Raw genomic sequence first — 13,900 nt, forward strand, 5'->3', positions numbered from 1 at the left:
ATATAAGGCAAAGTGACTAGACTGTCTAGTGAGTTGACAAATTCAAATAAAAACTGATCCCTACAAGCTGTATGTTAATTAAGGAAAACAAATGTAATATTACATTTGTATTTATTCTGTTAAACATTTCCCAATTATATTTAAATCTGGTTCAGCTTATGCTTCCAAGTCCACAAGCCAAGTCTGATACTTTGTCAATTTTAGTCAAGCATGAGTCAAGCAAGGCCTAACGAGGATGGTTATGACATCGTAACCAGGATGTCATGGGAGAAAAAAAGGAATATATAAGAGATATATGATATTCTCAGGGTCACATAGCTAGGACATGTCTGAAGATAGATATAAACCCAGCTTTTCTTCAAACTATCTGCTGGCAAGTGATTACTTTAAGAGGGTGAAAGAAAATGAGGAATGAAGGATGTCACCGAGTTTGCAAGGCGAGTGTTGGGAGGCTAATGATGCCCTCAATAGTAACAAAGAAGTTAGGAAGAAGGGAGAGTTTTGGGGAAAAGGTATGGGTCCAGTTTCATACATCCTGAATTTATGATATCTATAGGATATTCACTTCAAGATGTAAACCTAAAAGTCAGAAGAGAGGTTAGGGCTGGATATATATATATGCATCATTTACATATATAATGACTGAATACATGGGAGCTAATGAGATCACCCAGAGAAATAGTATATAGGAAAAGAGAAGAACAAGCATGATGGAATGTTAGCATAGGGTTGGAGAGGAAGCCAATAGTACACATGACATGAAGTGGTATCTAGAAATTATTATATACTTTTTCCTCATTTTTAAAGGCTTTATCATGAGAATATCAATGTAATTCAGCAAAATACATAGAAATTTGCAAACCTTATAGCATTATATCATTATGCACAATTATCATTTTTAATCATACTTTTCCAAATTTTTATTTCAAGTTCCAAATTCTCTCCTTCCGTCCACGCCTCACCCATTAACTGAGAAGCCAAGAAATATGATATCCATCATACAATATGAAGTCATGCAAAACATTTCAGATTTACACATCAGTTAAGGAGAGAGTAAATAAAAATATTCTTGTATCTGGACTCAGAATTCATGAGCTCTCACTAGCATTTTTGATCATAAAAACTTTGAATTTGTCACAGATTATTGTACTGATCAGAGGACGGCCGTCCTTCACAGATGACCATTGCTACAATACTGATGTTACTGGCTACGATGCTTTTGTCATTGTTGATCAGTTGTTTCAAACATGACCCCATTTGGAGTTTTCTTGGCAAAAACACTATTGTGATTTGCCATTTCCTTCCCCTAGCTCATTTTATGGACAAACAACCAAAATGGACAACAAGCATAGAGGAAGAGTCAAATGGGGTTAAGTGTCTTGCTCAGGGTCACACAGGTAATAAGTAGTCTGAGGTCAGATTTGACCTCATGTAATTGAGTCTTCCTGATTCAAAGCCCAGTGCTCTCTTCACTGTGCCACCTAGCTGCTCTCCTTGTTCCCTTCGATTTGTTTTGGATCAATTCATATAAGTTATTCAGGTTTTTAAAAAAGCATCCTCTTATTTCTTTGAGCTCGAATATTTCATTATAATCATAAACTACAATGTGTTCAGCCATTCCCCAATTGAAGAGCAATCCCTCAGTTTCCAATTCTTTCTCAAGATAAAATGAGTTATAAATATTTTTTCATGTGTGGGTGCTTTTCCTTTCTTTTTGATCTCTTTGGGATAGACATAGTTGTAATGTTGCTAGGTAAAAGGCTACGCACAGTTTAAAACCTCTTGGGCATACTTCCAAATTGTCCTATATATGGGTTGGACCAGTTCACAGTTGACAGTGCATTAGTGTTCTGGCCAACCGTATTTATTTGTTAAGCTCAGCCTATTTTCTGTCTAGGTGTGTCCCAAAATAAGATTATCTCCAATAGACTGGACTTCAATAAATCTAATTGGTCTTATTGCTTAGATCAATTCAGTGCACTATATTACTACTAAGTCCTTGCCCACTGAAACTTTACTCATCCTTTAAGACTCAGCTCAAATGTCACTTGTTCCACAGTCTTCACTAGTGACAGGGGTTCAGAAGAATTAAGAACTAAAAGGTGCCTTAGCAATGAAATAGTTCAGTCTAAGATGCAAATCTGGATCCTGTGACAGCTGAAATAAGCTTTTCTTCTGCTAAATTCAAGTAAATGAAAGCTACTTGACAACAAAAGCTGTTTTGTTTTTATGTCCCTAGTGCTTAGCAACAAGCTCTGCACATAGTAGGCACTTGATAAATCAGTGTTAAACTGAATTATAATGTTTTCTTTGTATCATAATTACTCACTGCCTAGAATGCAATAATTTGCACATTGATAGCTTATTTCCCCTATTAATGTATACCTTTGAGGATGGGAATGAAGTCTTGCATTCTGTTCAACCCAAAGTCTCACAAAAGAGTTCCTGCTATTATTAGAGAGTGAAGCAAAATGATTTTAACCAGAGATATAAGCAATCCCATAAGTCCATCATGGGAACAACTGTATATGAAGCTAAATTGAATTTAGACTTGAAGAGACTTTTCCCAAGAGTATCAACTGAGCTAATGACACATTCATCTTTGGGATTAGCCTTTTAAAAGCTTTAGGGTGCTACTTACCCTTTCTTTTAGATTCACCCAGTCCATCTTCCAAACTCTTCCCAGCTCCTATTTAAAAATAAAATCATAAGTTTAACTGGTTTTACATGAAATAACTATAAAATACTCATTTTCAAAAGTAATCATTTTTCTTTGAAGAATGAAGTCAGCTGCATCATGGACCCCTAGGACCCTTACAACGAACATATGCAATAGCAAAGCAAAATTTGGAGGATAGGTTAAAGAGGATAAAAATTCAAAGAGGTTAAAAGGAAATGAGTTATCCAAAATCCTGACTCACCTACTGAGGTCTTAGGATCTGATAGCTTACTACTCATTAAATCATCTGGGAATATCTTCCCCTTTAATTATGTAACAGCAGAAAAGAAAGAGGCTCAAACCAGCTTTGACTAACCTTTCTGTTTTCTCAGATCACTTACTATCAATCCTCTCTTTCAGCCACAGATGATCAAAAAAACAAAAAATTCCTAGCTATTTATCATACCTACCTGAGTCCATTTCCACAAATGAAAATCCATAACCTTAAGTTCAAATTCCTTAAAAAATAATATACCTTATTTATATGGCTATTTAAGGGTTTGCTCACAATGGCTCCATTTTATAAACAAAGAAACAGAAACTCAGACATGTTAAATGACTTGCCTATGATCATACAGTTGATAAGTTTTGGGGCCAGGATTCAAACCAAAATACCACAGTCTTTCCACAGGTGTCAAACTTAGGCCCACCGACCAAGTGGTATGTAAAACTTCTAAGTGCAATTCAACCAGATTAAAATGTAAATAGAAAACAGAAAATGCTTAGCTAAAAAAACAAAACAAAACAAAACAAAACAAATCATGTTAATTTGTGGTTTTCCATGTCAATATGCAGCCTCTAGAGATCCTTTTCTAGTTGAATCAGATGCCACTGCACAATGTCATAGTGTTTTCACTTAGGTTTTGGTTCCAGTTTGTAATTTTATCAGGGTAGAGAATTCCCAGAGTTGAAGCTCTCTCCACCAATCCAGAGCAACATATCATCAAATCTGCTGTCTTAGGTACCTACTCTGGCTAATTGCCTCAAAAATACTGGATTATCCAATTCACCCTGTGCAACAAGAGAACTGTTTGGTTTTGCACACATATATTGTATTTAGGATATACTGTGACATATTCAACATATATAGGACTGCTTGCCATCTAGGGGAGGGGGTGGAGGGAGAGGGGAAAAATCGGAACATAAGTGAGTACAAGGGATAATGTTGTAAAAAAATTACCCTGGCATGAGTTCTGTCAATAAAAAGTTATTATAATTTTAAAAAATACTGGATTATGATAGGGTTCATCATGCAAATTTGGGCTTAGCCTTTATAGACAATGATATACGCAAAATAGGAGTCCATCAGGCTGTACCATGAGTTTGGTAGGAATAAACCCCTATTGCTAACCAAATCAGTTATATCACTCAAATGTACAGTGTTTCTCACCAGGATTAAGATTTCAGGAATTTATTGGGCTCTGATCCACTGACACCAAAACAACTAAGCAATTTTACAAAATGGACAACAACCACAGAGAAAGATCTTACTCTATGTTCTTTAGCACCTGGCAGAATTAGGGAAGGAAGTACTTAACAAACTATTAATTCTCAAGAATTCTGAGCATGGATTTCCCATGTCTATCCTAAATTCGAAAGAAAATCCTCTTATCCAATGATACCACTACTGAGCAAATACCCCAAGAAAGTCAAAGACAAAAGGAAAAGCATAAATGTAAAATGTTATAGCTGCTTCCTAACTGATTATGCTTACTTAGTCTTTCCATTTATTTGTATTTATTTCAATAACTATTATTTCTAGTACAACACTGAAAATTAATGGTGATAGTGGACATCATTTCTTCACCCTTGATCTTACTAGAAAGGCATCTATCTTACTTCCATTACAGATAATGCTTGCTCTTGTTTTCAAACATACTACAATGACATTTGAAGGAAAGCTCTATTTCTTTACTTAGTATTTTTTAACAGAAAGTGGTACTGTATTTTGTCAAAAGCTTTTTCTACATTTATTGGAATAATCATATTTTATTGTTTTTATTATTAACCTACTAAATTATGCTTACAGTTTTCCTTAAATAGAACTATCTTGTATTTCTGGTATAAATCCAGTAATGTCATAGCATATGACCTTAGTGATGCTTTGCTATAGTTTCCTTGCTGGTATTTTATTTCAAATTTTTTCAAATTAAACAAAATTGCTCTATAGTTTTCTTTCTCTGTTTTAAGTCTCCATGCTTTATGAATCAAGACCATATTTGTGTCAAAAAAAAAAAAAAATACTTGGGAAGAAGTTTTTAGTTTTTCAAGCAGTTTTTAAATGAAATTGGAATTAATTGTTATTAAAATATTTGGATGAATTCGAGTGTAAATTCATCAGGTCTTGAGGATTTTCTTCTTAGAGAGTTTCTCAAAAGTTCAATTTCTTTTCCTATGAGAGAAAATTACTTAAGTATCCTATTTTCTGTTTTATTAACATAAGCAATTTTTATTTTTACAAATATTCTTCCATTTCATTTAAGTTGTCAGTTTTACTGGTATATAATTAGATGAAACAGCTCCCAAAAATTGTTCATATTTCTTCCTTTTGGTTACTGATTCAACTTTTTAATGTCTAATACTGCTAAACTGATTTTACTTTTATTTTTTAAATCAAATTAACCAATACCTTATCTACTTTATTTATATTAAGCAGCTCCCAGGTTTATTAGCAAATTGTTTTAAATATAATTTTGTTTTTCTATACTTTGATTTTTAAGGATTTTTATTGTAGTGTTTGAGGATTTGTTGATTTTTTTTTAATTTTTTAATTGCATGTGCAAATCATTGATTTGATCCCATCTTTTACTAATGCAAATGTTTACAGATAAAAATTTTCACTTTGGCTGCATCTCACAAATTTTAGAAAATTATCCCATTTTGGTCATTTCTTTAATGATATTATTGTTTCTATGATTTGTTCTTTTATCTGCTCAATTCTTTAGGTTTCAGTTATTTAGTTTCCAATTCACTTTTTATCTATGCTTCAGTAAAAGACTTTGCTGAAAGTTGTTGGTTTTTTTTATATTACATTATGAACAGAAAAAGATACATTTAATAATTCTACTTTTCAGGATTTTCAATGATGTTTTCATGTCTTGATATACGGTCAATTTTGGTGAAGATACCATGCACAGCTGAGAAATAGGCATATGCTTTTCTATTCCATTCTACATTCTTGAAGTCTATCATATTTAACTTTTCTAAATTTCTATCCATCACCTTAGCTTTTTATTCTTAATTTTATGGTCAGATATAAGTAGTTCTGCATTATTATCATTTTAATGTCTCTGTCCTCCAACTCATTTTACTTTTTCCTTATTAATTTAGATGATATGCCATTTGGTGCATATATGTTCAGTATTGATATTAAATCATCTATGGTACCTTTAGCAAAATTTAGTTTCTCTGTATATCTCTTTTGATTTGGTCTATTTTTGCTTTTGTTTGTCTGAGAGAATGATTAAAATTTTTAGCATTTTTACATAACCTGAAGCATAATAGATTCTGTTTTGTCTCTTTTTTTTTCCTGTTTCGAATTGTATTTCTTGTAAACATTTTTGGGATTCTGGGTTCTAATCCATTCTACTATCTACCTATGTTTTATGAGCATATTCATCCCATTTGTTCATAAGTGTGATCAAGAAATAGGTATTTTTCCTCCATCCTATTTCTCTTAAAACTTTACCTTCTCATTTTTGCCTTATTCCTTCTTTATGAGTTTATTTTACTTCTGACCACTGTTTCCCTTAATCTATCCTTGCTCTTATCTGCTTCTATTCACCATCCCCTGCCATTATAAGTCATCATCAGTACTTCATTATGCATTATTTCTTGATGTCTATTTGGAGAATGGCTAAACATGTTGTGATGAATGATTGTAATAAAATACTATCGTGCTTTAAGAGATGACAAAGGATGTGGTTTCAGAAAGATCTGGGAAGACTTATATGAACTGATACAAAGTTAAAACAGTAGAACCAAAAGAACATTGAACACAGTAACAGTAATATTGTAAAAATGACCAACTGTGGAAAAACTTAGCTCTGAACAATACAATGGTCTAAAACATTTCCAAAGGACCCATAACCTCCACAGACAGATCTAATGAAATCTGAATGCAGACTAGAGCATTTTTTTTAAACTTTCTATGTTTGCTGCATTTCACTGTTTTTTACCACATGACTAATATGGAAAAATATGTTTTCCATGACTTCACATGTTTTTCTTCTCAAAGAGTGAAAGGGGTTGGGAGGGAGAGAATTTGGAACTTAAAATATTTTATAAAATCAATTTTAAACTAAATAAATGGACAAATAAAAATTACTCTTTGATATGTCATGGATATTAACTTCCATCTGACCAATTCAAATACTCCAGTTTTCATAAGATTTTGTACCAAACAAAACTAATACAGAGAAGCTTTAAAAGGAAACAATAAATTGGGAAAACACTTTTACTCTTAAGGGTTCTGATAAAGGCCTCATTTCTAAAATATATAGAAAACTGACTCAAATTTATAAGAATTCAAGCCACTCTCCAATTGATAAATGGTCAAAGGATATGAACAATTTTCAGATGAAGAAAATAAAACCAATTCTAGTCATGTGAAAATGTGCTCTAAATCACTATTGATCAGAGAAATGCAAATTGAAACAACTCTAAAAAGCACTACATATTTCTCAGAGTGGCTAAAATGACAGGAAAAGATAATGATGAATGTTGGAGGAGATGTTGAAAAACTAGAATATCGTTGGTGAAACTGTGAATGGATCCAGCCATTCTGGAGAACAATTTGTAATTATGGTCAAAAAATTATCAAACTGCATACTGTAATGGGCTGAAGCTCGCGTTGATGCATTGAGGTCCCAAGCACGTGAGGCTAAATAGTAACTGGACCATACTCTATTAATATATATGCTTGGAGAAAGGATGGCCTCCGCCCACTCTTTGTGCAAGTCCTAATGTGTTATATAGGAAATGACGATTTTGATGGGTGGAGGCAGAGGGGAAGGAAGAGAGGCGGGGAGAGACTGCTGGCAGGCTTCTTGACACAGTGGCACACATTGCTATCGCGATCCCCCTTCACCTCTGATCCTTCTTTACCTCTACTGAGAATAAAGATTGAAGATTTTCCCTTAACCTGAATTCCTGACTCCGGCTGATTTTAAAATACGCGGTCATCACACATACCCTTTGATCCAGCAGTGTTTCTATTAAGCTTGTATCCCAAAAAGATCTTAACGGAGGGAAAGGGACTCACATGTGCAAAAAATGTTTGCAGCAGCCCTTTTTAAAGTGGCAAAAAATTGGATACTGAATGGATGCCCATCAGTTGGGAAATGGCTGAATAAGTTATGGTACATGAATGTTATGGAATATTATTGTTCTACAAGAAACAATCAGCAAGATGATTTTAAAGAGGCCTGAGCAGACCCTACATGAACTTACGCTAAATAAAATGACCAGGAGATCACTGAACATGGCAACAACAACATCATATGACGATCAATTCTGATGGACGCGACTTTTTCCAATAATGACATGACTGAAGCCAGTTTCAACGATCTCATGATGAAGACATCATCGACAACCAGAGAGAGGACTATGGGAACTGAATGTGGATCATAACACAACATTCTAACTCTTTTTGTTGTTGTTCATTTGCATTTTGTTTTCTCAGTCATTTTCTTTACTTTTTGATCTGATCTTTCTCGTGCAGCAAGACACCTGCTATACAAGGATCGATATTGAAAAATTATCAATGCACAGTTTTGAAAATAAAAAGCTTTAATAATTTAAAAAAATAAGATTTTGTACCAACTTTACAAAGCTCTTAATTCTCTTTTGTTATCTTTTTTACATAATTCTCACTTGGATTTTAAAATCATTTTGTTGTCCCTTTAACTCTTCCAGGAATTCTTGTTGGGCTTTCATACAATCTGAAATTTTCTTTGAAGCTTTCCCTGTATACATTTTCAAGTCAGTGTCTTTTGTGGTCATTTCTTATGCTTCTTTGTCACCACAATAGCTCACTATGGTCAGATTCTCTTTTTTCTGCTCATTCTTACAGCCTACTACTGGACGTTTAGACTTTAAGTTAATGCTGGGCTCTGCTCACTTCTTTAAAGTGGGAAGGGAGGGGAAGATATGAGGGGCAAGGATATCTGGCCTGAGCTTCTGTCCTTTTATATATCCTGTAGCTGCTTACACTGTAATCAAACCTATAATCAGTCTATAATCAAAACCTATAGATTTCCAGTGCTTCCAAAGTTGTATGAATTGAGAAGTTTCCTTTCCGTACTCCTGTGCTAAGTTCTGCAAATTGGATCTATTGCCTTGTTTATATAGGTGAGTTAAGTATGATACTTCTACATTGCTGGTCCACTGGGAGATCTACGAGTTAGAGCAATTGAACTCCTTGATTCTTGGTCTCCTGTCCCAATTAGTTCACTATAGGCTTATGTTCTATACTAGGAGCTAAAATAAAGTTTCCCCTCTGCACCTGGGCTCAGACATACATCTAAGTTTCTAAAATTTGTTATTTGCTCAATATTTAGCTAGGCCCCATCTCACTCAAGATAATCGCTCTCTGCCATGTTTCTGTGACTCAGAACTAGGCAATGAGTGACAGATGGCACTCATTCCTGAAACAAGCCCTAATTCTAGGGCTCCCTGAGATCTTGTTCTACCCTAGTGCTCCTTCTCACCTCCCTTTCAGTCCCTGAACACTAGAATGCTCCTGTCCCCACTACTGCAGGCCCAGTGTTCACAGGACTCTCTGTCTTTCTAAGTTGCCATAGGGTAGAGAAATGATTCACTGTAATGTGTTCACTTCCCAATTATACTTTGGTCTGATCCATTTTGTGGGATGTTTTGGAAGTGTGCTGGGTGATCTGAATAAAAATACTTCCTCTAACTTCACTATCTAGTCAATAAAAATTTATTAAGCATCTATTCTAGGGAATAGATGGCTGAGTAGGTAAAGCACTGGGCCTAGAATAAGGAAAACCTGGGTTCAAATCTAGCCTCAGCCATCAACTGTATGACCCAGGGCAAGCCAAATTCTCTATGCCTTTCTCATCCAACTTTAGTCCATCCTTTTCCATAAATCCTCAAGAGAGACTTGCTAGACAAGTTCTAGTATACAAACATAATGGAACAATGGAATGCTGTAATGAATGATTAATATAATAGATACAGGAAAGCATGGAAAGACTTACATGAACTAATAAAAGTAAAGTAACCAGAAAACACACACACACACACACAATGAATACAACAATAAATGGAAATAAGACAGTAATCAAAATGAAAAGCTCTGAAATCATAGTCACTAAGCTCAAACTAAAAATGAGATAATAGAAGGCACCTCCCCCCACATCTTTGCAAAGATGGGGATCTATGAGTATGAAACACTGAAGACAGTATCAGAGTTTATCAATACACTGGTTAGTTTTGCTGAATTTCTCACATATACACACGCCCTTTGCTATAGAAATAGTTCTCTAAGACATAAGAGAAACAGTTCCATTGGAAACACAAGTTATATAAACCACCAACAAATATCTCTACAATTTACTTAGAAATATTAAAAATATTCATTTTTGTGTTCACATACTATCACAAAAAGTGCCAAGTCTTTCCCCTAAATATAAGCTAGCCACTCATCAATTCTGGGTCCAGCTCACTGCCACAGTTGATTACATGAGCCAAGATATACATACTACCTATCCTCTATATGGAGAAAATGGATATTCAAGAGACAGTGGGCCATAGGAGATAAAGTGCTAAGCTTGTTTTCAAGAAGCTGTGGATTTAAAGACCACCACTGATACTTAGTGACCATGAGTAAATTGCTTAATATTTCTGAGCTTCATCTGTAAAATGAGGGATAATATCTGCAGTACCTACCCATAGTACTTTGACAGTCAAATGTATGTAAAATGCTTTGTAAACTTTAAAGTGCTATTAAAATGTCACCATGCTTTCACAGTCACACAAATGTTTGAACAATATTAAAAATACAAAATCCTGTTGCAGTAGTTGACTATAAGAAAAGGGCTTGACTCAGTAAAGCAAAATTAAGATTTAAAGGCTGTCTCCTACAGGTCTTCCAAGCCAATGTTAAGATCATATAAGACTCCTTGATAAGAAGGATACCATCATTCTTATCAAGTGAAACAAAAAAAGAAGAGCTATAGTATCACTGAATGTGCAATGGGCGATTTCCTTCACACAATCCAAATAAAAAAATAAGACAAAAAGGTCTTCACATGCTCTCTTTTGTGGATGACATTGTACTGATCACATTAAGTTCAAGAATACTACAAGGGCCTCTTCTCAACCCATCAAAACTGAGGACTGTCACGTCTAGTTACTGTCTTATACTCTTGTCAACATATGGCCATGTGCTATTTCTTCTGCAGTTCTTACAGCCCATTTCCTTGTCACAACCTCCTTACTCCATGAGGCTGTTCTGTGTATCCCAAAAAGCAAAGCAAAAAAGATAGGACTTGTGTCTACACAAAGACTACTTTATTCCTTCCACTGACATTCTGGAATTCATGAGATCAACCAGGCATTTCTGGAGCACATATATGTACTTGGGAAAGGGTGTGTGTGTGTGTGTGTGCACACACGCGCACCATATTTCATAGTCTGAAAACAACCAAGCCACTATTATCTACCATCCACCCTTTCCCCCAATTTTCCCACCGGCTTGGCAAGCTTTCCATGTTAACTTTGGTTGTGGCTTTTTTTTAGGGACACTCCTGCCTAATTCCCTGAATTAATACATAAAGCAGCATCAGGGGACATTATGTAACAGAATGTATTTATATGAAAGCTATGTGATGGGTTGTTGTCTTATGTTGAAACACTGTATACCAGATTGCTTCATCAATGTTTGTAAAGCACCAGGCAAGCACCAAAAACTACTTGGTTCTCCTTCCCTTGACTGTGTACACAGAAGTTTAAATGGTAATTTTATCAACAGCTATACCCCAATCTGTCGCAGTAATTCTCAGTTAAAGAAAATGGGAAAAGACAAAATAAGTGGAGACAAGGGGACAAAGAAAAGGTGTGAGAACCAACGGAGGAAAAAGATAAGCTAAACTGCTTCTCACAAAAAGGACAACTCTCTGAAGGACTGACACTTGAGATGACATATCATAGCGAGTAGAGTACTGTCAGCGATATTGTGCTGAGCTGACCTGCACTGGGAAAGAAAATGAGATGAAGTGATTTCTAAGGTCTTATCTAAAATCCAAGATCCTATAAGCATCTAGATGAAATGAACCTTCAGGTTCAAACGTACACAATACACTGCAATTTACCATGGCCTAAAGCATAAGTGGTATCTCATAACACAGAAGTATGTAGTTAGCCTTATTCTTGATTCTACTGGCTATAGGAGTTCCTTAGCACACCCAAGGCTCAAGCAGCAGCTTCTATTTAAAAAGCCAATGGAAATCAAAAACTTTATGAGGAAAAACTACAAAACAGTTTCCACACAAATTAAGTCTAATCTAACCAACTGGAAAAATATTAAATGTTCTTGGATTGGGAGAGCAAATATAATAAAGATGACAATACTACCTAAACTAATCTATTTATTTAGCGCTATACCAACCAGACTCCCAAAAAACTATTTTAATGACCTAGAAAAAATAACAAAGTTCTTATGGAAAAAAAGGTTAAGAATTTCAAGGGAATTAATGAAAAAAAAAAAAAAATCAAATGAAGGTGGCCTAGCTGTGCCAGATCTAAAACTATATTATAAAGCAGCAATTACCAAAACCATCTGGTATTGGCTAAGAAATAGACTAGTTGATCAATGGAATAGGTTAGATTCCAAGGACAAAACAGCCAATAACTTTAATAATCTAGTGTTTGACAAACCCAAGACCCCAGTTTTGGGGATAAGAACTCATTATTTGATAAAAATTGCTGGGAAAATTGGAAATTAGTTTTGCACAAACTAAGCACTGACCCACACTTAACACCGTACACCAAGATAAGGTCAAAATGGGTTCATGACCTAGGCATTAAGAACAAGATTATAAATAAATTGGAAGAGCATAGGATAGTTTACCTTTCAGACCTGTGGAAGAGGAAGGAATTTATGACCAAAGAAGAACTAGAGATCATTATTGATCACAAAATAGAAAATTTTGATTATATCAAATTGAAAAGTTTCTGTACAAACAAAACTAATACAGACAAGATTAGAAGGGAAACAATAAACTGGGAAAACATTTTTACAGTCAAAGCTTCTGATAAAGGTCTTATTTCCAAAATATATAGAGAATTGACTCTAATTTATAAGAAATCAAGCCATTCTCTAATTGATAAATGGTCAAAGGATATGAACAGACAATTCTCAGACGAAGAAATTGAAACTATTTCTAACCATATGAAAACATGATCCAAGTCATTATTAATCAGAGAAATATAAATTAAGACAACTCTGAGATACCACTACACACCTGTCTGGCTAGAATGACAGGGAAAGATAATGCAGAACCATCAACAACATAATGCAACATCAATATTATACGATAATCAATTCTGACAGATGTGGATCTTTTCAACAATGAGATGATTCAGGCCAGTTCCAATGATCTTGTGATGAAGAGAGCCATCTATACCCAGAGAGAGGACTGCAGGAACTGAGCGTGGATCACAACACAGCATTCTCACTCTTTTTGACATTTTTTGCTTACATTTTGTTTTCTTATTCATTTACTTTCCTTTTGATCTGATTTTTCTTGTGCAGCAAGAGAATTGTATAAATATCTACATATATTGGATTTAACAAATATTTTAACATGTTTTTAAAAAAAGTGGTTTGTGAGCTGCAAAGTATTGCTATTACAATCTAGCCTCTCCTTCAATACCACCAGGTACAAGGTACGTCACCAAGAAAAAGCCCATTGAATTAAAGAACAAGTCAAATTCTTAAAAAGTTCTCCCTTATACTGAGATATGATATGTTTTCCTGAAGCATCCACTCTATGGGCCTCGTTCTGCCCTCTAAAGTTGCATTCCTGCTTCCATATGAGTCCTTCAAATATTTGAAGAATTTCTGAATAAAGGATTTTAGAAAACTGGTGCTTTCTCCAGAAACCCCAAAGATTAAGGAAGGCAGCAACAGCCTTACAACTCACTTTTCTGCCA

The 13,900-nt window shown here is 34.7% G+C and overlaps 1 protein-coding gene across 1 annotated transcript in view; it reads right to left on the bottom strand.

Moving 5' to 3' along the window:
• CD99L2 (CD99 molecule like 2) overlaps positions 1-13,900 on the bottom strand; it is a 143,659-nt gene that overhangs the window by 39,983 nt on the left and 89,776 nt on the right. Inside the window, exon 6 of the mRNA XM_031945067.1 lies at positions 2,642-2,689. Coding sequence (XP_031800927.1) covers positions 2,642-2,689 — 48 coding nt within the window. The remainder of the gene's footprint in view (positions 1-2,641; positions 2,690-13,900) is intronic.

Source organism: Sarcophilus harrisii, chromosome X (assembly GCF_902635505.1).
Source record: "Sarcophilus harrisii chromosome X, mSarHar1.11, whole genome shotgun sequence".
Lineage (NCBI taxonomy): Eukaryota > Metazoa > Chordata > Mammalia > Dasyuromorphia > Dasyuridae > Sarcophilus > Sarcophilus harrisii.